The sequence below is a fragment of the Saimiri boliviensis genome, chromosome 14 (assembly GCF_048565385.1).
Source record: "Saimiri boliviensis isolate mSaiBol1 chromosome 14, mSaiBol1.pri, whole genome shotgun sequence".
NCBI lineage: Eukaryota > Metazoa > Chordata > Mammalia > Primates > Cebidae > Saimiri > Saimiri boliviensis.
Genome location: NC_133462.1, coordinates 41,780,895 through 41,806,908, shown reverse-complemented (window position 1 = coordinate 41,806,908; position 26,014 = coordinate 41,780,895). Strand labels below are relative to the sequence as shown.

The following is a 26,014-nucleotide window of genomic DNA, read 5'->3' as shown; positions in this document are numbered from 1 at the left end:
ATTTCACAGTCAGACACAGCTCCCAGCACACCGTGCTGTCTAGGAGCCCCCTCCTGCAGGAAGCCCTCCCACATTGCCTGGGCCCCATGGGGTCTCCCTGGAAGCTGTGGCAGGGGTGGGGGGCATTTCAGGGAGATAAGGGGCAGAGAGGCTGGCCAGACCGAGCCGAGGTGGGGAAGGACAGTCAGAGCCGACGGCAGAAGTGAAGGGACATGCTGGGGCATGAGCCACATCAGATTTGATTTGAATCTTGACCCTGATTCCCACTTGTTTTGTGGACAAGCCCACTACCCTTCCTCAGCTTTGCTTTCTCAACCACAAATTGAGAAGAAATACCATTTGATTGCTTAACAGTCATTTAAGTGAGCAACTATTGTGTGCCAGGCCCTGTTTGGGGCACCAGAGACATGGCAGGATAAAGATGGGCCCAGGTCTGCCCTCCCAGGGCTCTCAGTCCAGTAGGAGGCCTGAACATGTCACCGAGCTGTTAAAATACAAGGTGTTGGTGGGGCACGGTGGCTCATGCCTGTAATCTCAGCACTTTGGGAGGCTGAGGTGGGTGGATAATGACGTCAGGAGTTCGAGACCAGCCTGGCCAAGATGGTGAAACTCCATCTCTACTAAATGTACAAAGATTAGCTGGGTGCAGTGGCGCGCACCTGTAATCCCAGCTACTCGGGAGGCTGAGGCAGAAGGATCGCTTGAACCCTGGGAAGTGGAGGTTGCAGTGAGCCGAGATCGCACCACTGCACTCTAGTCCGGGCAACAGAGCAAGACTCTGTCTCAAAAATAAAAATAAAAACGGGCCAGGCGAGGTGGCTCATGCCTGTAATCCCAGCACTTTGAGAGGCCAAGGAGGGTGGATCACAAGGTCAGGAGATTGAGACCAGCCTGGCTAACACAGTGAAACTCCGTCTCTACTAAAAATACAAAAAATTAGCCGAGTGTCAGGGCACACGCCTGTAGTCCCAGCCACTAGAGAGGCTGAGGCCGGAGAATCGCTTAAACCTGGGAGGCGGAGGTTGCAGTGAGCCGAGATCGCGCCACTGCACTCCAGCCTGGGCAACAGAGCAAGACTCTGTCTCAGATAAATAAATAAAAACTAAAAATGTAAACATAAAAACAAGGTGTTAGGGCTGGGCGCAGAGGCTCATGCCTGTAATTCCAGTGCTTTGGGAGACTGAGGCAGGAGGATTTCTTGAGGCTGGAGTACACGTACACACACACACACACACACACACACACACACACAGAGAGAGAGAGAGAGAGAGAGAGAGAGAGAGAGACGAATGTCCTTGCCTAATCTAGAGGGGCTTCAGGCACAGCTTGATCAAGGTGCCCTGGCATTGAGTCTCCGTCCTGGACTTAGCTCTGTTTTCCTCCCCTGGCTTCTGCCAGAAGGCAGATCTCATACTGGTCCTCAGCTGATCCCAGCTGGTATTTCCCCAGCCTGGTGCTGCCTCCTCTGCAGTTCTGGACTAAGCCCCGGGGCTGGCTCTCATCAGCCCTCACTGAGTCATGCCCTGTAGCAGCTGCTCCGAACCACAGATATATCTCCCTGATTTGGGGTGTTCTCTCTGCCCAGAGCTAAGGTTCCTGGGAGCAGTCCTTGGCCAATGCTTGTTGAACATGAGGGGAGAAATACCGCAGCTTTTTTGCCCTCTGGGTGGGGCAATTATCTGGTGTTCTTTCTTTTTCTTTTCTTCTCGGTTTTTTGTTTTGTTTTGGTTTGGTTTGGTTTTGAGACAGAATCTTGCTTTGTCGCCCAGGCTGGAGTGCAGTGGCAAAATCTCAGCTCACTGCAACCTCGGCCTCCCGGGTTCAAATGATTCTACTGCCTCAGCCTCCTGAGTAGCTGAAACCACAGGCACGCACCACCACTCTCGGCTAATTTTGGCATTTTTAGTACAGACGGGATTTCACCAGGTTGGTCAGGCTGGTCTGGAACTGACCTCAGATGAGCTGCCCACCTCGGCCTCCCAAAGTGCTGGGATTACAGGCGTGAGCCACTGCACTGTCCCCTGGAGATCCTCGGCCAGATCGAAGCCTGGTCCTCCTTGGTCACAGTTGTCCTCTACAAGGGGTCTGGCTCATAGCCCGGGCTCCCACAACTGCCTCTGTATCCCAGTCTCAGCCCACGTCCTTACTTGGGCTCTTTATTATTTTTTTTTGAGACGGTATTTGGCTCCATGTCCAGGCTAGAGTACAATGGTGCGATCTTGGCTCACTGCAACTTCTGCTTCCTGGTTCAAGCGAATCTCCTGCCTCAGCCTCCAGAGTAGCTGGAATTACAGGCGCCTGCCACCACACCCCGCTAATTTTTGTATGTTTAGTAGAGTCGGGGTTTCACCATGTTGGCCAGGCTGGTCTTGAACTCGTGACCTCAGGCGATATGCCTACCTCAGCCTCCCAGAGTGCTGGGATTACAGGCGTGAGCCACCGAGCTGGTCTCTTACGGAGGCCGTCAGCCAACGCGAGAGTGCTGAGTCCTAGCACCGTGTCCTTGCAGTTCTACAAATCTCTGACTCGGCTACACTGCTGCACCCATCTTCCAGATGCAGTCACTGAGGTTCCAGAATGTGCCGTTTCTTTTCCTGTCCGGAATGACTAAGGATTCTCTATGCCCAGGGGCAGCAGCAGCAGATTGGGCTGCCCTCCCTCCGAACACACACCCCCACACACAGGGGCACACGGGCACACACGTGCCTTCTGCCTCCCAGACACCCGCCTGGTACTCGCTGGCGTCTGCACGGCTGATGCTGTAAATCCACCCTCCCTCAGGGGCAGGCTGGCCCCTTCTCTGCCAGCAGGGAGTTGGTTTAGTGGGGCAGGGGACGGGGGTGCGCCCTTGACCCCAAGCCCAGCCGCTGACCCCAGGGAGGGTGACATCACCTCCCTCTCTTCCAGTGACCTTGGGAAAGTTCCAGGAGACCCCCGGGCCTGGACATTGAGAGGTGGGGGGTTCGCTCCCTCCTCCGTCCCGCTCAGGGCCCGCCCACCCACTCCGTTTCTCAAGTGGCCTTGGAAAGGGTCTTGCAGAGACAGACAGATGGGCTCCGGACAGATGGATGGCGGATGTGTGGGAGTCACCACTGGGGGAGGGGAGCGCGTTCTGGCCCCGAAGAGGAGTCCCCCAGGCGTCTGCAGAACAGAACAAGCTGCCTCCTCCAAGCCCCCCAACTGGGATCTCATCCCCCCCACCCTCCCCCTCCCCCGCGCCCCGCATCTCTCTTTAGGGACGTTCTCTCTGCCCGGATCTAAGGTTCCTGGGAGCAGTCCTTGGCCAATGCTGGTTGAACGTGCAGGGGGATAAATACCCCAGCTTCCCCGCTCTCTGGGTGGGGCAATTCTCCGGGTTTTCTTTGCTTTTTTCTTTTTTTTTGAGGCAGAGTCTTGCCCAGACTGGAGTACAGTGGCACGATCTTGGCTCATGGGAGTCCCATCCCCCTGCAACCAGGGTCCCCCCATCCCCCCAGACAGAGTGCCGTCGCCCCCCATTCCAGGTCCCATAGCTCTTCCAACCGGGGTCGCGTGTTCCTGGCCCGGGACAGAGGCCCAGAGAAGGGGGGTCGCTCGCTGCGGGTGGCACAGCCCGGCGGGGTGCGAGGCCTGGCCCGGGGGTGCGGGTGACGCTGGTGGGTCTAGGTTCCGGGGAGACTCGGGCCCGGGGACCCCGCCCCGGCCGCGGGCTCCGGGGAAGCGAAGGCGCCGCCAGCCCGGACTGCGGGCAGAGCGCGCCCTCTGCCGGGCACGATCGGAAGTGGCGCAGCGGCGACCCCCGGGGGCCCCGGGACTCCCACCTGGCTGAGTTGGGGTTATAGGGCTCCCAACTGTGGATGGAGCCCCCGACCTCCTACAGAACCCAGACACTGGGGTGAGCTCCTGCTGTGGGCTAAACCTCAATCCCAGTAGAGCTGGGACCCTGGCTGAGGCCCCAAATTTGGATAGAGCCTCTGATGCCTCTTTGAGCCCCGGTCCTGAGCTGAGCCTCAAACCCAGTAGAGTCTCCATCAGCCTGAGCCCCCATTTCAGGGCTCAGCCCCTCTCTAGGCTGGGTCTGACCCGGGATAGAGCCTGTGAGCCTGCCTAAATTCCGACCCTCGGCTGAGCCTGGACCCGAGCGCTAGAGCCTCCAACTCCGGGCTGAACCTTGACCCCGGGCTGCACCCTTACCGTAGACAGAGCCCAATCCCGGCAGAGCCCCTGTTCTTGCTGAGTCCCATCTCCCGGTGAGCCTGCACTCCTGGCCAAGATCACCCCTCCCTCACTTACACACCCAGCTGAACCCCAGCCCTCCCGAGCCCCAACTTTCTCATCTGATACAGAAAAGAGACCAGGTGTGGTGGCTCTCACCTGTAACCCCAGCACTTTGGGAGGCAGAGGCAGGAGGATTGCTTGAGGCCAGGAGTTTGAGACCAGCCTGGCCAACATAGTGAGACCTCCCTTATCTCTATAAAAAAATTTAAAACTGGCCCGGCCAGGTGGCTCACCCCTGTAATCCTAGTACTTTGGGAGACTGAGGCAAATGGATCACCTGAGTTTGAGAGTTCAAGACCAGCCTGACCAACATGGAGAAACCCCATCTCTACTAAAAATACAAAATTAGTCGGGTGTGGTGGCACACACTTGTAATCCCAACTGCTCGGGAGGCTGAGGCAGGAGAATTACTTGAACCCAGGAGGCGGAGGCTATGGTGAGCCGAGATCGCACCACTGCACTCCAACCTGGGCAACAAGAGCTAAACTATGTGTCAAAAAAATTTTTTTTTAATTAGCGGAGCATGGTGGTGCACACCTGTGATCCCAGCTACGTGGGAGGGTTGAGGGGAGGGGATCGCTCGAGCCCAGGAAGTTGAGGTCGAAGTGAGCTGTGATTGCACCACTGCACTCCAGCCTGGATGACAAAATGAGACTTTGTGTCTGAAAAAAAAAAGACAGATAAAAGGCCAAATCACACTATCACACTAGGCTCAGATGCCCACAGTCCCCCTGCCCTGATGGGGAAACCCCCTTGATCAAGCTGGGGCTGCCGAGAGGAGCTGTAGACACACCACCAAAGTCAGATCCAATCAGGTCCTAATCTCACTCCTCCCCCATCCTGGCTGTGTGGCCTGGGACCGATCGCGTCCTTCCTCTGGGGCTCCATTTCGTCATCTGTGAAATGGGACAGTCACTCCTGACCACTGACTTGCGCCTAAGTGACCTCAGGGAAGTTACTTCCTCTCTCCCGGCCTCAGTCTCCTCCTCCAAAATGAAATAAGGAGATTTTTGTTTTGTTTTGTTTTTTGAGATGGAGTCAACCAGGATGGAGTGCAGTGCCGTGATCTCGACTCAATGCAAGCTCTGCCTCCTGGGTTCAAGTGATTCACATACCTCAGTCTCCCAGGTAGCTGGGACTACAGGCATGCACCACCACGCCTCCCTAATTTTTTTTGCTTTTTTTTTTTTTTTTTTTGGAGACAGAGTTTCGCTCTTGTTACCCAGGCTGGAGTGCAATGGCGCGATCTCGGCTCACCACAACCTCCACCTCCTGGGTTCAGGCAATTCTCCTGCCTCAGCCTCCTGAGTAGCTGGGATTACAGGCACGTGCTACCATGCCCAGATAATTTTTTTTTGTATTTTTAGTAGAGACGGTTTCACCATGTTGACCAGGATGGTCTCGATCTCTTGACCTCGTGATCCACCCGCCTCGGCCTCCCAAAGTGCTGGGATTATAGACGTGAGCCACCGCGCCCGGCCTCGTTTTTGTATTTTTAGTAAAGATGGGGTTTCACCACGTTGGCCAGGCTGGTCTCCAACTTCTGACCTCAGGTGATCCGCCCACTTAGGCCTCCCAAAGTGCAGGGATTACAGGCGTGAGCCACCGCGACCGGCCAATGAGATACTGAACCTACTTTTGCCTCCTGAGGCCTGCACCACGGTCTTCCTGAATCCGGTGTGCAGCTGAGGACACACCACAGGCCCTCAACAATGTGTCCTCTGGCTTCCTGGAGGAAAAAGCAGCGGCGTTGCTACGGGCTCCCTGGCCCTAGCTGCAACCGGGACCCAGAGTTGGGGCAGCAGGGCGGAAACGGAGCTGCAGGGGATCTGGGAGCCGCTCCAGGGCCTGGTTCCCAGGACTCACAGCTGCATCCTCCCTGGGGGGGCCCAGCTGGAGCTGCGCAGCCGGGAGGTTCTCGTGTGTCCAGCAAGCTCATTCCTACGGAAATCGAGGCTGGACCTTCGGGATCCTCTGGTGGGGTCTCCAGGTGCTGCCCACCTCACCCCAAAGACTTATCTATAGCCCCACAAACCTGGGTTAGATTCATCCCTTCTGGTGGCACAGGAATCTGTATTGTTAACTTTTTAATTTTTTTTTTTTTTTTTTTTTTTGAGACGGAGTTTCGCTCTTGTTACCCAGGCTGGAGTGCAATGGCGCGATCTCGGCTCACCGCAACCTCCGCCTCCTGGGTTGAGGCAATTCTCCTGCCTCAGCCTCCTGAGTAGTTGGGATTACAGACACGCGCCACCATGCCCAGCTAATTTTTTGTATTTTTAGTAGAGACGGGGTTTCACCATGTTGACCAGGATGGTGTCGATCTCTTGACCTCGTGATCCGCCTGCCTCGGCCTCCCAAAGTGCTGGGATTACAGGCTTGAGCCACCGCGCCCGGCCAACTTTTTAATTTTTAATTTTAATTTTTATTTTTCTGTAGAGACAGGGTCTCCCTATGCTGCCCAGGCTGGTTGCAAACTGCTGGCTTCAAGGGATCCTTCTGCCTCGGTCTCTCAGTGCTGGGATTCCAGGCGTGAGCCACCACACCTAGCTGGAATCTGCATTTTTAAAGGGGCTCCCAGATCTTTCTGATGCGAAGGGTTCCCCGAGGCCGTACTCTGAGAAACATCCTTCTGCCTAAATTTCTATGATCCAGGTGGGTAAACTGAGTCCCAGAAGGAGGAAGGGGCCCGTGCAGAAACACGTGGTTGGTCTGTTTTGGCTTTTGGCTCCCTGCTCTCTTCCTGTCGGGGTCTCTGTGCCTCCCTCCCCAGGTTCTCTTTCTGTCTCATAGTCTTATCTCTTTCTTCCCTTTTCTGTGGCCAGCGCCTCCACGACAGCCTCGCCCCCGCATCCGGGCCCCTTCGCGATTCCGGAGGAATCCCCCAGGGCCGCCTGACCCCGCCCCAGGCTCCGCCCCTTCCCCGTCCGACCCCGCCCCGTCGCAATGCCCTGCTCCCATTGGCCTCTTTGTACAGCGCCCGCGCTGCCATTGGCTAATCCGGCGCGCTCGGCCCGCCCTCTACGCCTGGCAACCCTCCGGTCCGTTCCGCGCGGGCGGGGCGGGGAAGGGCGGGGCCTGCCGAGGGGCGAGGCCAGTGGAGGGCGGGGCCGAGCTGCCCGTCCCGCCCCGGCCCCGGCCCCGGCTCCGGCGCTGCTCCCACCGCCCCGGCAACTGCCCCGGCCCGCGGAGGCGGCTGGACGGACCCCGGACGGTCGGACGCACGGACTCTGCTCCGAGAGCAGGTGAGCGAGCAGGGCCGGGGCGCCCCCCGGTTTCAGCACATCCTGGGGACCACCTGGCCGCCCTCTTGTCTCTCCCGCCCTGTAATGCCTCTGCACCCCACTGTCCGTCTGTCGGTATTCCCGCCTCAGTTTCCCTCTGTCTCTCTATCACTGTCGCTGTATAGGTTAGGGGGAGGCAGGTTGAGTCTCAATTGTCCCCCTTGGCGTTGGGCTAAGCTCTGGGACCAGCACCCCCACTCCCCCACTTCGACTCTGCTGGACTCTGCCCCCTTTAACTACAGGGCCGCAGGTGCTCAGGCCAGCTTCCAGAACCCCGAGGGCATTCCGGGGGGGGGGCCAGCCGGGCCAGCCGTGCGGAGGTGGGCATGACTGCAGCTTCTGGCCAAACCAGGCATCGGTGACGGGAAGCCAGGCCCAGGCCTGCCCACCCAGGCCCACCCAGACCAGCCCCTAGCGAGCTCCCAAGTGGCCTGTGGGGCCTCGGCCTCAGTTTTGCCAGCTGTGAACTGGGACCGTCGCTGCCAAGGTAATTGGCAGGTGATCCGATGCACATCTGTCGCTTCCTGGCCTTTTCCATGAAGTGGAACCGGGCCCATTTCCTGGGGGTAAACTAAAGGCTAGAAAGAGGCCAGTGCTTCCGTTGTTGGACCAGGGAGGTGGGGACAGAGGCACACGGAATCTATTTTCTCTGCATCCTTCTCTATGGTGGGGGAAAAGGCTGGGGGAGGAGCAGCCCCAGGTGTAAACAGGCCACCAGAGGTTTTTTCCTGAGCCTGTCCCAGCTCAGCTGGGGGCGGTGAATGGCCCGGGAGGCTCCCTGGGGTCAGCCTGGTGGTGACAGAGCTGGGACAAATCGAGGTTTGAGCTCTGGACCCGCATGGCACCTTGAACCAATTTTTCAATTCTTCTGAGCCTGTTTCCTTGTCTGTAAAATAGGAGCCGGTCAGGTACAGGCCCTGCTCATAACCCCCTACCCTCGCTGCGGCTCTGCCCCAGCCACGCGGGCCACCTCCTGTTCCTCCAGCACCCCAGGCGAGGGCCTACCTCAGGGTCTTTGCACGGGCTGTGCCCTCTGCCACCACCGCAGGTCTCAGGGCGCCAACTTTGAAACATAACAAGCTCCCAGGATGGGCCGGGCCAGGACCTGCCCGGGCAGGGGGTGGGAGGGGCGGAGGAGGGGCCCACTCAGGGCTGTACCTATGGAAACGTGAACAAAGGGCTGCCTCCAGCCACACAAACACCTGGGTGAACTGAGCACCGAACAGAGGCTGGAGCAGCCTGAGCTGTAGGTGCTGGGTGAGTGCCTGGACCCCTGGGGGAATATGGGCCTTGCGGGGCGGGACTTGAACCCTGCTCTGATAGTGGGGTGCCAGGGGGTCCCTAAAGGAAGAGACTCTGCAGATGGGTACAGGTCTGAGGCCCCACGGTGCGGCCCCTCCCGCTGTGTGGCCTTGGACCGCTGGTCAGGTTTTCCCAGAGCCTCAGTTTCTCCTCATCCCTGTTCCCCCAGGAGTCAGCCCGGGTGGGTGAGGGGTCTTTTGATTGACAATTCAATCAGGTGGGTTCCAGAGGCCTCAGTGTCCCTGTCTGTCCAAAGGGGCCAAGAGAGGGTGCCTTGAGGACAGAACTCCAGCCGTTGTCAGGGAAACACTCCGCCCAGAAAGAAGTCAGCGCTAAAAAGTGACTCACTCCTGCCCAGGTACAGCCTGAGGCGTTACAGACCAGGAGGGGCTCGAGGGGCAGAGAAGGGCAGGAACCAAAGGCCCAGTTCCACAGGGTGCCCGCCCCTACCCAGCACCCCCGACACCCCTCAGCAGACGACCTCCCTGAAATCACACCCGCCCAAGTTTTGACCCAGGTACCTCTAGCAGAGTTCTTGGCATCTTGGAAATCCCCAGCTTCTAGGCCTCAGTTTCCCCATCTGTCCAAAAGGGCTGGTCATCTCCTTTTTCTTGTGGAAAGAGCTGAGATAACGGGGTGGGGGGGTGCTTTGACGGGTGGAGGTGATTCGGAAAGACATTGTCAAAGGCCCGAGGAGAGGATAACAGGACACCGTGCTTCCAGAAGCTTCCTAAAGCTTTCCCGCTGGGGTGGGCTCTAGGAGAGGAGACTTGAACCCCAAATATGCAGTGGGCTGGGATGAGGAAAGGGTTGCGCTGGTTGAAAGTTTGGGTTCAAATTCCAATTCTGCCACATTACTGCTTTATAAACCGGCAAGCTCCTGGCCCTCTCTGACTCTGTTTCCTCATAACCACAAACTTGCAGGTCCTTCTAGAGAATTTCCCAGCCTGGGCAACATGGCAAAACCCTGTCTCTACTTAAAGACAAACAAACAAACAAACAAAAAAACAGGCGTGGTGTCGTGTGCCTGTGGTCACAGCTACTTGGGAGGCTGAGGTGGGAGGATCACCTGAACCCAGGGAGGTTGAGGCTGCAGTGAGCCGAGATCACGCCACTGCATTCTAGCCTGGGCAACAGGAGTGAGACCCTGTCTCAAAGAAAAAGAAAAGAATTGGCCAGGTGCCATGGCTTACGCCTGCCATCCCAAAACTTTGGAGGTAGGCGGGTGGCTCAACTGAGGTCAGGAGTTCAAGACCAGCCTGGCCAACGTGGCAAAACCGTGTCTCTACTAAAAATATAAAAATGAGCCAGTTGTGGTGGTGGGTGCCTGTAATCCCAGCTACTTGGGAGGCCAAGGCAGGAGGATCGCTTAAACCCAGGAGGCAGAGGTTGCAGTGAGCCAAGATCATGCCACTGCACTCAAGTCTGGGTGACAGAGTGTGAGATTCCATCTCAAAAAAAAATTTTTTTTTAGGCCAGGCGCGGTGGCTCAAGCCTGTAATCCCAGCACTTTGGGAGGCCGAGGCGGGTGGATCATGAGGTCAAAAGATCGAGACCATCCTGGTCAACATGGTGAAACCCCGTCTCTACTAAAAATACAAAAAATTAGCTGGGCATGGTGGCACGTGCCTGTAATCCCAGCTACTCAGGAGGCTGAGGCAGGAGAATTGCCTGAACCCAGGAGGCGGAGGTTGCGGTGAGCCGAGATCGCGCCATTGCACTCCAGCCTGGGTAACAAGAGTGAAACGCCGTCTCAAAAAAAAAAAAAAAAAAAAAAATTTTTAATATATACATAAATAAAATAGATGGGGGATCTGGGAGGGCCTCTTGAGGAGGGGGCATGTCTGCCCAGGCCTGGATGACAAGAAAGAAATAGCCATGTGAAGACCCGGGGAAAGACCTGTGGAGACCTGCAGCTCAGGCAGAGGGCACGGTGGTGCAAAGGCCCTGGGGCAGGACCGTGCCTGGGTGTTGGAGGAGCAGCAAGCAGGCTGATGGGGCTGGAGCAGTGAGGAGGGGAGAGAGGGAGGAGGGGAGGGCAGGGAAGGGACAGGCAGGGTGTGTAGGGTCCTGTGGTCTGCCAGGAACACTTGGCTTTGACCCCAAGGGAGGTGGGAGCCATGGAGGGTGGTGGGCAGGGGAGGGATGAAAGCTGACTCAGGTGTTCACAGGCACTCTCTGACTGCTACAGGAAGGATAGATGGGGACACGGGGGATGGCGCCACGGGACGAGGGGACCAGGATGGAGGCTGTGGGGGAGGTAAGAAGGGGGTTGGGCTGGGACATATTTAGGGGCTGCATGCACCTGCTCCCAGGTGGCCTTAGGCTTCCGGGCACTCTAAGAACCTTTTGCTCAGGCTCAGGCAAGTCTGTCTGGTCCTCTGCAGATCCATGGGCCGTGGGTACCTGATATGCCCCCAAGCCCTTTCTTCAGTGAAAGTTTGGCCACCGGTGAAGGTGTCCAGGCTCCTCACCACAACCCAGCAGGTAGCTGGACCCTACCATCCGTGGGGTGGTCCTGAGGGTTCTAGGGAACCCAGTTTGAGAACAACTGATGTCACCCCCAACCTGGGTCAACAGATTCCCCTCTCTTTTGCCTTAACTAAAATGGACACTGGCCATGCGTGGCGGCTAATGCCTGTCATCCCAGCACTTTGGGAGGCCAAGGCAGGAGGATCACTTCATCCCAGGAGTTTGAGGCCAACCTGGCTAACATCGTGAAACCCTGTCTCTACTAAAAATACAAAAATTAGCTGAACATGGTGGCCAGCGCCTGTAAGCCCAGCTACTTGGGAGGCGGAGGTTGCAGTGAGCCGAGATCGCGCCACTGCACTCTAGCCTTGGGCAACAGAGCGAGACTCTGTCTCAAATTATAAATAAATAAAAAATAAAATGGACCAGGAACAGCGGCTCACGCCTGTAATCCCGGCACTTTGGGAGGCCAAGGGGGGCGGGTCACCTGAGGTTGAAAGTTTGAGACCAGCCTGACCAACATGGAGAAGCCTTATCTCTACTAAAAATAAAACAATCAGCCAGGCATGGTGGCACATGCCTGTAATCCCAGCTACTCGGGAGGCTGAGGCAGGAGAATCACTTGAACCTGGGAGAAGGAGGCTGCGGTGAGCTGAGATCACGACACTGCACTCCAGCCTGGGCAACAAGAGCAAAACTCCATCTCAAAAAAAAAAAAACAATTAAATAAAATAAAATGGGCACTGGCCAGACGTGGCAGCTCATGCCTGTAATCCCAGCACTTTGGGAGACCAAGGCAGATCACTTGAGCCCAAGAGTTTGAGACCAGCCTGGGCAACATAGCAAGACCCCATCTCTACAAAAATATTTAAAAATTAACCAGGCATAGTGCCATATACGTATAGTCCCAGCTACTCAGGAGGCTGCAGGGATACCATTATAACTCACTGTAGCCTCAACCTCGATCTCATGACCTCATGATCTGCCCACCTCGGTCTCCCAAAGTGCTGGGATTATGGCATGAACCACCACACCCAGCCATGAGTCATGGATCTTAAAGGGCTTGGTGCAGTGGGAGCCTGGGAGTTGGTGGCGGGTCCTGCACTGGGATGAGACCTCGGAGAATTGGCCGCAGCGAGAAGAGGCCTGAGGCCGCCCCGGGCCCCCGAAGCACAGCCAGGGCTGAGACAAGACAGATGGAGTGGCTGGCGTGGCCCTGCTGAGCAGACCCATCAATTATTGACACCCTCTGTGACAGGCATGAAGAATTCATGGGACAGGGGTGGGGCTGCCATGGACTTGTGGCATAATTGCTGCCAGCTCACGAGAGCCGCCTGCTGTGTTTTCGGGAATTTTGCTATCTGGTTGTTAAACAAAGGCATTATTAACGTGAGAGTATTAAACTTACAGTTAAGGCTGGGCGAGGTGACTCACACCGCAATGTGGGAGGTCGAGAAGGGTGGATCACTCGAGGCCAGAAGTTCGAGACCAGCCTGGCCGACACGACCAAACCCCTTCTCTACTAAAAATACAAAAATCTGAGCCACGTGCAGTGGCTCACGCCTGCAGTCCCAGCACTTTGGGAGGCTGAGGTGGGCGGATCACAAGGTCAGGGGTTCAAGGCCAGCCTGACCAACATGGTGAAACCCCATCTCTACTAAAAATACAAAAATTAGCAGGGCGTGGTGGCATGTGCCTGTAGTCCCAGCTACTCAGCAGGCTGAGGCAGAAGAATTGATTCAACACAGGAGGTAGAGGTTGCAGTGAGCCGAGAGCCGAGATTACACCACTGCACTCCAGCCTGGGCGATAGTGAGGCTCTGTCTCAAAAAAAAATTTTTTTTTTTTCCTTTTATAGAGATGGAGGCCAGGGCTGAGCAAAAAAAATTTCTTTTGCTTTTTAGGAAGCTGAGGGAGGAGGGTCACTTGAGCCCGGGAGGTCGGGGCTGCAGTAAGCTATGATCACCACACTGCACTCCAGCCTGGGCTACAGAGCAAGAACTTGTCTTAGACAGAGAAAACAAAATGCCAGGCGCGGCGGCTCCTGTCTGTGATCCCAGCACTTTGGGAGGCCAAGGCAGCCGGATCATTTGAGGTCAGGAGTTTGAGACCAGCCTGGCCAACATGATGAAACTAGAAATGCTAGAAATACATACACACACACACACACACACACACACACACACACACACACACACACGAACAGGAAAAGAAAAAAGAGAAAGTAAACATGGGGGTGGCAGCAGGCAAGAGTCTGAGGCATAGTCCAGGGCCAGGAGTTCTGGGAAAGAATGTAGGGACCGAGGTAAGAGTCCAGGGGGCCAGGGAATTGGTGCCTGGTAACCCATTTTACAGATGGGAAAGCTGTCCCCATGCATGGGGTCACAGCAGGGAGACCTCAGAACTGTGGATGGACCTGGACAGGGACTGCGGACAGGGCTGAGGCCTCCTGGCTGATCCTGTAACAAGCACGACACAGCCCTGCCCCAGGGCCTTTGCACAGGCAGTGCCCTCTGCCTGAAGCATCTTCCCACAGACCATGTCATCGCAGGCCCGGCTCCACCGGCCCAGCCCCTTCCTAGAGAGGCCCTCCTGGTTAACCTGACCTTCATCCCCCACCCCCATGGCCCGTATCTCTCTCCCTGAAATTAACCAATTAACCTGTTTTCTGTTTATTGGTTACTGGTACCTCCTCCTCCCAGCATGGGGACAGTTTTTTTGTTTTTGTTTTTTGATGGAGTTTCGCTCTTGTTGCCCAGGCTGGAGTGCAGTGGCACAATCTCGACTCGTTGCAACCTCCGCCTCCCGGGTTCAGGTGATTCTCCTGCCTCAGTCTCCTGAGTAGCTGGGATTACAGGCGCCCGCCACCACACCCAGCTAATTTTTGTATTTTTAGCAGAGACGGTGTTTCACCATGTTGGTCAGGCTGGTCTGGTACTCCTGACCTCAGGTGATCTACCTGCCACGACCTCCCAGAATGCTGGGATTACAGGTGTGAGCCACTGTGCCCAGCCAAAAGTTACTCTTTTAAATTTTGTTTTTTTTTTTCTGTTTTTTGGTTTTTTTTAGACGGAGTTTCGCTCTTGTTACCCAGGCTGGAGTGCAATGGCGCGATCTCGGCTCACCGCAACCTCTGCCTCCTGGGTTCAGGCAATTCTCCTGCCTCAGCCTCCTGAGTAGCTGGGATTACAGGCACACGCCACCATGCCCAGCTGATTTTTTGTATTTTTAGTAGAGACAGGGTTTCACCATGACCAGGATGGTCTCGATCTCTTGACCTCGTCATCCACCCGCCTCAGCCTCCCGAAGTACTGGGATTACAGGCGTGAGCCACCGCACCCGGCCCTGTTGTTTGTTTTTTTCAGTTGAGTCCAGGTCTCACTGTGTGGGCCAGGCTGGTCTTGAACTCCTAGCCTCAAGTGATCCTCCTGCCTCTGCCTCCCAAAATGCTAGGATTACAGGCATGAGCCACCGCCTCTGGCCATTCACTGTTTAAAAGTGTACCAGTCATAATCAGAATTGGTTATGTGACCATCACCAATCTCTCATTCCAGAACATTCCACTATCACCCTCCCCCAAAAAAACCTGGTCCCCATTTTAGCAATGCCTTTCCATTTTCCCCTCTTCCAGTCCCCAGCACCCAGGAATCTGCTTTCTGTCCCTGTGGACGGGCCTGTCCTGGACATTTCATAGAAGTGGATCACACGCTGTGTGGCCTTGCGTGTCTGGCTTCTGTCACTGGGAGTGAAGTCCTCAAGGTGCATCCACGCTTGTGTGTGAGCCTCTCTCCTTTTATGGCTAGAGAATATTCCATTGTTTGGACGGATCTCATTGTGTTTATTCATTCGCCCATTAATGGACATGTGGACACTTGGGTTCCTTCCACTTGCGGGCTACGCTGGGTCGTGCTGCTGTAAAGTGCCACGTGCGAATCAAGTGTTTGCCTGGCGCATGCTTGCATTTCTCTCGGGTAGATCCCCCAGAATGACATTGCTGGGTCCTATGGTAACTTCATGTTTAGATGTCTGGGGAGCCGTCAGACTGTTTTGTTTTGTTTTAATTTTTGAGACAGAGTCTCGCTCTGTCGCCCAGGGTGGAGTATGATGGCAAGACCTTGACTCACTGCAACCTTCACCTCCCAGGTTCAAACGATCCTCCTGCCTCAGCCTCCAGAGTAGCTGGGATTACAGGTGCGCACCACCACACCCAGCTAATTTTTTTTTTATTTTTAGTAGAGACGGGCTTTTATCATGGTGGCCAGGTTGGTCTCCAGCTCCTGACCTCAAGTGATCTGCCCACCTCAGCCTCCCATAGTGCTGGGATTACAGGCATGAGCCACTGCACTGGCCATTTTTTTTTTTTTTCTTTTGAGACAGGGTCTTGCTCTGTTGCCCAGGCTGGAGTGCAGTGGTGTGATCACAGCTCACTGCAGCCTCAGCCTCCTGGGTTCAAGCGATCTTCCCCCTCTCAGCCTCCCGAGCAGCTGGGACCACAGGCTTGCACCACTACGCCCGGTGAATTTTTTTAAAAAATTTGTAGATAGGATCTCGCTATGTTGCCCAGGCTGGTCCTGAACTCCGCAGTTCAAGCAATCCTCCCTGCTTGGCCTCCCAAAGTGTTGGGATTACAGGCCTGAGCTACCTGGCTCTGTCCAGATGATTTTGTAATGAGGAGGCAGCCTCATTACAAAAAAATTGGGGTCGAGAAGGCCAGGGCCCCAGCAAGGCAGGGATGGCATCTCTTTTGATGCCTGCTGTATCCCTGGTGCCTTTTCAGTCTCTTTTGCAAAACAGGCAACCTGCCCGGTGCCAGGTGGATATGATGAATAGGCACATGTCGCTGGCTCAGGACACTGGGGTCGGGCCACAAGCTTCTGCCCCAGGACAGCTGATGCTCCAGACATGCTCGCTGAGCCCCTGAATGAGTCACACCTGAATCCCAGACCCTGTAGCTCGCTGGCTGTGTGTGCATGTGACCATAGCAGGGTGCTGTGGCATTTGGAGGGCGATGCCCCTAGGCCTCAGGCAGTCCCTGGGAAGGTCCCTGCCCTGTAAGGGGTGATGTGGCCGCCACACCGCCTCCTGCAGGAAGGAAGACCCAGGTTTATTTTGGGCCTCGGCCCATTCCCCTGGGAGAGCGGTCATCCCCCTGTCTGGCTGCCTGGATGGGAGGTTTCTGGCAGAACAATGGGTCAGGGCGGAGGAAGGGGAAGGCCGGGCAGCTGGGCCGCCCCAGGTGTCAGCAGGTCCCGGGGCTGCCCCTTGGTCTTAGGAATGTCAGGGCCCGGATGGAGGTCACAGCTGCCGGCACCCTCCCCTCTTCCTGTTGGCCTTGCAGGGGTGGGGGTTGCTTTTGGGAGCCCAGGCCCTTCCTGAAGCTGTAAACAGGCCCGACTCCCCTCCTGAATCACCTTCTCCAGCCTCAGGACTCACAGATGGGAAAGTCAAGGCCCAGAGAGGGGCACACCCCTGCCTGGGGTCACACAGCTCCTGAAATGAGCAGAAAGAGGTGGGCTCCCGCGCTGCTGGGGTCCAGCGGCCTCATCTTAGAGAGAGGACTTTTCCTCTTAGAGCCCCCGTGGCTTGTTCATCTATGAACTGGGGAGGCTGGACCGAGGGGCTCGGGAGTTCCCTCTTGAAATCTGCAGACATGCTTTTTTTTTTTTTTTTTTGAGATAGAGTTTCGCTGTGTTGCCCAGGCTGGAGTCCAGTGGCGCGATCTCAGCTGACTGCAAATTCCACTTGCTGGGTTCAAATGATTCTCCTGCCTCAGATCCCCAAGTAGCTGGGACTACAGGCGCCCACCACCATGCCTGGCTAATTTTTGTATTTTTAGCAGAGATGGGGTTTCATCACGTCTCCCAGGCTGGTCTTGAACTCCTGACCTCAACTGATTCTCCCACCTCGGCCTCCCAAAGTGTGGGATTACAGGTGTGAGCCACCACGCCCGGCCATGTGTCGCCTCTTTTTTTGCACAGGGACTCTCACTGAGCTAGAACTCGGTCTGTGAGTTCACAGAGCTGAGGCGGGCATGGAGGGGCGGAACTCCAGACAGTGGCTGCAGCCTCTCGTCCAGAGGAAGCTCACAGCTTGGGAGACATTGGGAATTGGTCACCGGCTTCTGCCCCAAGACAAAGCTAGTTCCGACCTTCCCGTATTTCAGATGAGGAAATCTGAGGCACGTCACTGTTAAGTTGCTTGCTGCAGAGGCCAGAGCTGGGAGCAGGCCCTAAATACCAGGGTTCTCCTCTAAGACTCAGGGCCAGTTGAGGGCGTCAGGTGGGGAAGGCAGAGGGAGTTGGGGTTAAAGGGTGTTGGGAGCCAGCAGTCACTGCATTGCTGTGTGGCCCTGCAGAAGTGGCTCAGCCTCTCTGGGCCTTTGTGGTCTCTTCTGCAAAACAGCCAACCTGCCCAGTACCTAGTGTGGATGGCCACATGGGCACATGTCACTGGCTAGGGCCTGCCATGCAGCGTGAGTCAACAGCACTCCTCTTCTGGCGCAGGCTGTGCAGAGCCAGCGTCTGGTGACCAAGGTCAGGGGGCAGGGGCAGCCCCTCCAGTAACTCCCGTGCCTGCCCTGACCTCAGAGGGCAACCGAGGGTTTGGAACTTCTTCCAGAGTCTGAACTCACAAAGACCGGCTTTGTGGGGGCTCCCAGGGTAGGTGGGTGCCTACATGGCATTCCGAGGCTGGCGGCCTGGTGCTGGGGCGGGAGCGGAGGCTGAGCAGAGCCTGGGGCAGTGCGAGACACCAGGGCGGGTCTCAGGCCCTCCCTCCTCCCTGTTCTTCCACACTCCCCTCTTCATTCGGCAGATGTTTCTGGACTCTGCAGGGACACTGTGGATAAGGAACTGGGCCCATGACCTCCCCTGCGGCCTGGGGTGAGGCAGAGCAGTGGGGGTGCACAGCTGGGAGCAGAGGAGCAGTGGGGCTGCCTGGGGCACCTGCACTCAGAGGAGCCAGAGACTTGGAGGCCAAAGTGATGGGGATGTATAGGGGTTCACCAGGGAAGAGGCAGGGGCTCACGGAGCCGTGGGGTGAGGGGGGAGTGTTGAGCTGGACCTAGTGGGGGTGGAACGGGACCCCCCATAATAATCACCTTGAGCCCCTTCTCAATTCATAGCAAGGTATGGTGGGTTTGAGGGCTGGCGTCAGGCCCTACAGATAGCACAGTTCAAAAGGGCCTTCCCTGTCTATAATAATAAAAAATAAAATTTTTGACTTTTTTGTAGCGATAGGGTCTTGCTATGTTGCCCAGGTTGGTGTCGAGCTCCTGGGCTCAAGCAATCCTCCCGCTTCAACCTCCCAGAGCACTGGGATTACAGGCATGAACCACGGAGTCCAGCATGACTTTTTTTTGTTTGTCTTTTGAGCCGGAGTCTTGCTCTTTTTGCCCAGGCTGGAATGCAATGGCACAGTCTCAGCTCACTGCAACCTCTGCCTCTCAGGTTCAAGTAATTCTCTTGTCTCAGTCTCCCAAGTGGCTGGGATTACAGGCGCATGACACCACGGCCAGCTAACTTTTGTATTTTTAGTAGAGACGGGGTTTCACCATGTTGGCCAGGCTGGTCTCGAACTCCTGACCTCAGGCGATCTGCCCACCTTGGCTTCCCAAAGTGCTGGGATTACCAGCGTGAGCTACTGTGCCCAGCATGAGACTTTTTTTTTTTTTTTTTTTTTGGAGACGGAGTCTCACTCTGTCCCCAGGCTGGAGTGCAGTGGTACAATCTTGGCTCACTGCAACCTCTGCCTCCCAGGTTCAAGTGACTCTTTTGCCTCAGCCTCTTGAGTAGCTGGGATTATAGCCAGGTGCCACCACACCCAGCTAATTTTTGTATTTTTAGTAGAGACAGGGATTCACCATGTTGGCCAGGCTGGTCTCGATCTCTTGACCTCGTGATCCGCCCGCCTTGGCCTCCCAAAGTGCTGAGATCACAGGTGTGAGCCACCACACCCGGCTGGCACTTTCATTAAGAAACGAATTCCGTAGGCCCCCTGGGGTCTGTGGTGTCGTCACCTCTTCCAGGTGAGTGTCGCAGCCTGTGAAACTGATGGCCAGTCTGTGTCCCTCGCAGGCCATGGACAGCTTCAGCACCAAGAGCCTGGCGCTGCAGGCGCAGAAGAAGCTCCTGAGTAAGATGGCGTCCAAGGCAGTGGTGGCTGTGCTGGTGGATGACACCAGCAGCGAGGTTCTGGATGAGCTCTACCGAGCCACCAAGGAGTTCACGCGCAGCCGCAAGGAGGCCCAGAAGATGCTCAAGAACCTGGTGAAGGTGGCCCTGAAGCTGGGGCTGCTGCTGCGCGGGGACCAGCTGGGCGAGGAGGAACTGGCGCTGCTGCAGCGCTTCCGCCACCGGGCGCGCTGCCTGGCCATGACGGCCGTCAGCTTCCACCAGGTGGACTTCACCTTCGACCGGCGCGTGCTGGCCGCCGGGCTGCTGGAGTGCCGCGACCTGCTGCACCAGGCCGTGGGCCCGCACCTCACCGCCAAGTCCCACGGCCGCATCAACCACGTCTTCGGCCACCTGGCCGACTGCGACTTCCTGGCCGCGCTCTACGGCCCCGCCGAGCCCTACCGCTCCCACCTGCGCAGGATCTGCGAGGGCCTGGGCCGGATGCTGGACGAGGGCAGCCTCTGAGCCCCCCAGGGGCCGCCCGACCGCGCCCCTCACGCCCGCTGGGGCTCCTCTGCTGGGCGTGGGGTGCGGGTGGGGTTTGTGGGTTTTTTCCCCCCGCCTCTTTTCTCCCAGTCGGACTCGGGCCAGACTCCCCCAGGCAGGTGGGTGACCTGTCCCCTTTGAGAGGACGCGGAGCCATCTGTAGCAGCAGTTTCAAACGCCGATGTCACCTCTCCTCCCGCCCCCGCTCCCCCAATGGGGAGAGGAATTCGCGGCGCCACTCTGCGGACCACTGCCTCGCCAGGGCCCACCTTCCACTTCTGTTTGTATTTCCTGGGCCATGCCGACCCCGGGTCACTTGACCTAAGCCAAAAGCTGCCGCTTCCCACTTGATGACGTCGCCTGCGGTTTTCATCCCTCGCCCACGGACTGGGAGTTCACGTGGCGAACTGGGGGAAGGCGTGTTAGGGGGCAAGCTGTGGTCCCCCAGAATCCATAAATTCATGTCCTAACCCCGGGACCTCAGAAGATGGTCTGATTTGGAAAAGGGTCACTATGGCTAGAATGAGTTCAGATGATGCCATCTTGGAGTAGGGCCATCCCGATTCACTGACTGGTGTCCTTAAAAAAGGGGGATTGGATCTGAGTCACAGCACAAAAAAAAAAAAAAGGAGGCGGGGAACTGGGCCAAGTACGGTAGGTCACGCCTATAATCCCAGCACTTTGGGAGGCCGAGGCGGGTGGATCACCTGAGGTTGGAAGTTCGAGACCAGACTGACCAACATGGAAGAAACCTTGTCTCTACTAAAAATACAAACATTAGCCGGGTATGGTGGCGGGCGCCTGTAATTCCAGCTACTCGAGAGGCTGAGGCAGGAGCATCACTTGAACCCAGGAGGCAGAGGTTGCAGTGAGCTGAGATGGTGCCACTGCACTCCAGCCTGGGAGACAGAGCCAAACTCCATCTCAGAAAGCGCTAGCAAATGCTGGAATGTTCAGCCAGGAGGCCCTGATGAGGCCAGAGACCTCTGCCCTGGCTGGGGAGGGGAAACTGCTCCAATCCAGGGACTGCCACGTGGGAGGGGACAGAGCATGCCCCCTACCCAGGGGTGAGGGAGAACTCACCTAAGATGTGTGCACGTTTTATTTATTTATTGAGACAGAGTCTCGCTGTCTCCCCCAGGCCTGGAGTGCAGGGGTGTGATCTTGGCTCGCTGCAGCCTCAAACTCCTGAGCTCGAGTGATCCTTCCACCTCCGCCCCAAGTCGCTGGGGCCACAGGTGTGCACCACCACACCCAGCTCATTTTTCTAACCGTTGTAGAGACAAGGTCTCACTATGTTGCCCGGCATGGTCTCAAACTCCTGGGCTCAAGCGATCTACCTACCTCGGCTTCCCCAAGGGTGCACATTGTAAAATTGTGATTTCATGTCTGGAGAATCAGCAACTAACCAGCCAGCCAGGTTGCTTTTATAAGCCAGATCCAAGAAAGCAAAGCTCGGCCCATCTTCTTGGCTGCTGGTACCACCCACAAGACGTGGTGATTTCAGCTCGGGACATGGAGGCGGGGTGTGGGGGAGTCTATTTGCCATTTTTGTTTGTCAGAAGGGGGCATGGGTTCTAGAAGGTTGCAAAATGCTGCCCCAGGTCGGGAAGGTTATTTTGGGTGCCTGTGGGGGAGGGGAAACGAAGTCCCATGACTTTTGCAGAACCTTGTCTGTGGAAGGTAGAGGTTGTGAAAGGGGCCCGTGGACCTGACTCGGTGAGAAGGTAGGTGTAGCTGGCTCCATCCAGTATTTGAGACATTTGGAATTTGCCAGTGTTTTAAAACGAGATCACACACACCCATCTGGATTTGGAGATTCTCTGGCAAACCTGCCCATCGAGCCGCCTGAGCCTGCGCTGACCCCTGGTGAAGCTGTGCGGGGGGCCGCCCTGCTCCCTTTTGCCACAGGCCTGCCTCTCCACTCCCTTTCGCCTGTCCCTGGCCTGCTGCACTCACTGATAGGAAATTCTGAGCCCAGACTTGGAGCAGCCTTCCTGTGCTTTGGTTTCTTGCTTCCGCAAAAAGGCCAAACGCTTTGGCCAGAGAGCCAGCTGTTCCTACCTCTAGCCCACGCTTCCAAGGCAACCTTCTCGGTTTATCTCAGACCGAGATAGTTCTTCGAGGGCATTTGTGCATTCTGATTTTCTCAGGAAGCCCCCGATGGAATCCTGGGCCGCTGAGACATCAATGCGCATAACTGTCTGGGTCCCTGCTGGGCTGGCCAGCCTGTCTGGACTCTTGTAAATTTGAGATTTAATTAAAGGAAACAAACCAAACTGAGCTATGGAACAATCTGAATAAAAGCATACACCCAGCTGGGCACCGTGGTTCATTCCAGTAAACCTAATGCTTTGAGAGGCTGAGGCAGGAGAATCACTTGAGCCAAAGAGTTTGAGATCAGCCTGGGCAACATAGCGAGACCCTATCTCTTTAAAAAAAAAAAATTATATATATATATATATATATATATATATATATATATATGCTGGTATGCTGGGAGTGGTGGCTCACACCTGTAATCCCAGCACTTTGGGAAGCCGAGGTGGGCAGATCACTAAAGGTCAGGAGTTCCAGACCAGCCTGGTCAACATGGTGAAACCCTGTCTCTACTAAAAAGTACACAAATTAGCCAGGCATAGTGGTGGGCACCTGTAATCCCAGCTACTTGGGAGGCTGAGGCAGGAGAATCACCTGAACCTGGCAGGTGGAGGTTGCAGTGAGCCAAGACTGTGCCACTGCATTCCAGCTTGGGCAACTCAGAAGTAAAATTTAAAAGTAAAAAATTAGAGCTGGTCAGGGTGGCATGCACCTGTGGCCCCCAGCTATCTGGTAAGATGGCTTGCACCCAGGAGGTAGAGGCTGCAGTGAGCTGAGATCGCACCACTGCATTCCCGTCTGGGTGCTGGAGCAAGATCCAGTCTCAAAAAAAAAAAAAAGGCTGGGTGTGATGGCTAACGCCTGTAATCCCAGCACTCTGGGAGGTTAAGACGGGTGGATCACAAGGTCAGGAGTTCAAGACAAGCCTGGCCAAAACGATGAAACCCTGTATCTACTAAAAACAAACAAACAAACAAACAAACAAACAACTCCTGGGTGCAGTGGCTCATGTCTGTAATCCTAGCACTTTGGGAAGCCAAGGCAGGCAGATCACAAGGTCAGAAGTTCCAGACCAGTCTGGCCAATACAGTGAAACCCTGTCCCTAAGAAAAATACAAAAAATTTGCCGGGTGTGGTGTTGTGTGCCTGTAATCCCAGCTACTGGGAGGCTGAGGCATAAGAATTGCATGAACCTGGGAGGCGGATGTCACAATGAGCCGCGATCGCACCACTGCATTCCAGCCCTGGTGACAGTGTGAGACTCCATCTCAGAAAAATAAAAATAAAAATAAACCACTATAGCCAGACACCTGTATTCCCAGCTACTTGTGTGGCTGAGGCAGGAAAATTGCTTCAATGCGGGAGGTGGAGGTTGCAGTGAGCCGAGGTCGCGCCATTGCACTCCAGCCTAGGCGATAGAGCAAGACTCCGCCTCACAAGAGAGAGAGGAAAAAAAGCACACACATGCACACAGGGGGTCAGAGGGGAAGCTCCTCCGTGTCCCAAGAGGCCCTGATGGGTGCTGACACACCAGGCCACCCGGGGAAGCATCCTCATGACAGCCAGGGATCTGGAAGCTTCAGGGATTCCAGCTGACCAGGAATGAGGCCCCGCTCCTTGGCCAGGATCTGGGCAGTGGGCACTGTTTCCCACGCCTTTTCTGCACAGGACGCCCTGTGGAGCTTCAGAGTCGAGAGCTGGAAAGGCTCCCGGCCCTGGAGGCGTCCCCGGACCTCAGAACCCTGCCATTCTTGGTCTGGGGCCCTTCCTGCTGACGTGCTCGGCTGTCAAGCCTTTCCTCGCATGGTGGCACAGAGTGTGTAATGGGAAGTCAAGGTTGACTGGTTTTTTTTTTTGTTTTTTTTTTTTTTGTTTTTTTTCATTTATTTGAGACAGGATGTCGCTCTGTGGCCCAGGCTGGACTGCAGAGGCTCGATCTTGGCTCACTGCTGCCCTGGACTCCTCCTGGGTTCAAGAGATTCTCCTGCCTCAGGCTCAGGAGTAGCTGGGATTACAGGTGGGCACCATCATGCCTCGCTAATTTTAAAATTTTTCATTTTTTTAAAGAGATGGGGTTCTTGCTATGTTGCCCAAGCTGGTCTTGAACTCCTAGTGTGAAGCGATTCTCCCGGCTTAGCCTCTCAAAGTGCTGGGATTTAGAGGGGTAAACCACCTGTTTCTGTTTTTTAAAGTCACTGTGCTGCAACCCAGCTCCAAAAAACTAAGGACAAATGGCCACAGTGGCTCATGCCTCTAATCCCAGCACTTTGGGAGGCCGAGGCAGGCAGATCGCTTGAGCCCAGGAGTTTGAAGCCAGCCTGAGCGACATGGCAAAACCCCGTCTCTATCCAAAAGAGATATAGAAATTAGCCGGGCGTGGCGGCGCATGCCTGTAGTCCCGGCTACTTGGGAGGCTGAGGTGAGAGGATCGCCTGAGCCCAGGAGGTGGAGGTTGCAGTGAGCTGACTGTGTGTGCCACCGCACTCCAGCCTGGGTGACAGGGCAAGACCCTGTCTCAAAAGAAAAACTAAAGGAAACCAACGCCCCCAGGCTCCGGAGGGCAGGTTGGCGGTGTGAAGTCACAGCAGGTGCGGGGCCCAGGGACGGCAAGTGCCAAGGGGAAAGGGGGCAGGTTCACAGACAGCCACTTTGGGATCCAGCGCTTTGATGGCTGCAGAAAAGTCCCACCCAGAGACACCGCCACCCGCCCGCCCACAGTGGGGCGGTGTCAGCCACGTCTGCGCCCCCACCCTGCAACGCCCAACCAGGAGGGCCCAGGCTCTCGGGTTGCTTTTTAATGGTCTTGTTTATTTAAATATGAAAAAACATTTTCTCTCCTCCCAGTTCATCTGAAAGGAGGTCCCCTGGGCAAACACAGGAAGGCAGTCCTGCTGGCTCGTGAAGGGCGCTCGGCTGGGGGTTGGGGGAGCATGGCTGCTTTCCCCAGCTTGACCCCTGTGTTCCCACCCTCTTTGTTCCCCTGATCCTGAGTCCAGAAGAGCTCAGCAGGAAGGGGGGACGGGGAAGCTGTCGGGACCCAGCAAGGCTCTGGGCAAGCTGTTGTCTGCCCCAGGGCTTCAGCCGCCCTTCACACCCCTCCGGACAAGACAACGTCAACCCAGGCAGAAAACTGAGAATCCCTCCTAGAAAACCAGTGATGTGCCGGCCCTTTCAGTGCCCCAGGCCCCTTCAGCTTCAGTGGAGATGAGAAAGCGCCACCCACAGCAGGGCTGCTGGTCACAGCTCAGTGTGCGATGCCTTGGCCACGATCACCAGCTTGGACAGCTCAGACTTGAATGCCCCGGGCCTGTGAGCCACTGCAAGAAAGAAACACAAGGTTGGGCCCTCAATATTGAAAAATCTCAGAAGTCCTGAGGATTTGGAGTGGAGCCCATGGTGGGGGCACTGCAGAGAAGCGGAGCAGTCTCCAAAGCGGTCTCCCATGAGAAAAGGCCCTGGGCACTGAAAGTCTTACAGGTGACAGACAGAAAAATCAGTGGCATGGAGTGTGAGGTCAGTGGGGCTGACACAGATGGTGGGAAGTGGGAAGCCACAGGAAGACTTGAGGTGGGAAGAACCCTGGTCATCTGTGCCATGTTGTTGAGAAGAGATGGGAGGAGGGCAAGAAGCAGCCCAGGAAGGAGAGGATCCAGGCCTGAACAGGATGCAAGGTGGGTCAGGCTGCAAGAGCTCCTGCTCACTGGGTGAACCTGTCTGAGGCCCACATGACACTTTTCCAGCAGGGTCAGAACTCTGGTTTCCATTGCTACATCCACTGCTACGGCCCTACGGGCTCTGCCCACTCCCTCACCTCCCACTCTTGCCTAGCTCAGTGTTCCTCTTCCTGCTCAGCATTGGCCCCAAGCAACTGAACGCGGCTTGAGGACACCAGTGCTTCTTGGGCAACCAAAGGACGGCCCTGATGTTTCCCAGTGACCCTGCA

General features: G+C 56.0%; 2 protein-coding genes across 4 annotated transcripts in view; one reads left to right on the top strand and one right to left on the bottom strand.

Annotated features, from left to right (window-relative positions):
* Nucleotides 1–4,785: 4,785 nt before the first annotated feature.
* Nucleotides 4,786–26,014, bottom strand: part of MYDGF (myeloid derived growth factor) — a 35,176-nt gene continuing 13,947 nt past the window's right edge. Inside the window, exon 6 of one of the 2 annotated variants that reach the window (XM_074384768.1) lies at nucleotides 4,786–4,919. In XM_074384768.1, coding sequence (XP_074240869.1) covers nucleotides 4,807–4,919 — 113 coding nt within the window. In that variant the 3' untranslated portion in view covers nucleotides 4,786–4,806. Of the gene's footprint in view, nucleotides 4,920–24,858; nucleotides 25,389–26,014 lie in introns of those variants that run through there. The other variant, XM_003938822.4, reaches the window with a different exon arrangement.
* On the top strand, nucleotides 7,362–22,301 carry TNFAIP8L1 (TNF alpha induced protein 8 like 1). 2 transcript variants are annotated; one of them, XM_003938820.4, is made up of 2 exons: nucleotides 7,362–7,499; nucleotides 19,387–22,301. In XM_003938820.4, the coding sequence occupies exon 2, from the start codon at nucleotides 19,390–19,392 to the stop codon at nucleotides 19,948–19,950; it is 561 nt and encodes a 186-aa protein (XP_003938869.1). In that variant the 5' UTR covers nucleotides 7,362–7,499; nucleotides 19,387–19,389; the 3' UTR covers nucleotides 19,951–22,301. The 2 variants fall into 2 exon arrangements, with proteins under 2 accessions (XP_003938869.1, XP_010347797.1); XM_010349495.3 differs by lacking the exon at nucleotides 7,362–7,499 and adding an exon at nucleotides 7,511–8,795.

What these genes read in the sequence shown, in the direction of transcription:
- TNFAIP8L1 (XM_003938820.4), top strand. Translation starts at nt 19,390, where the DNA reads ATGGACAGCTTCAGCACCAAGAGCCTGGCGCTGCAGGCGCAGAAGAAG.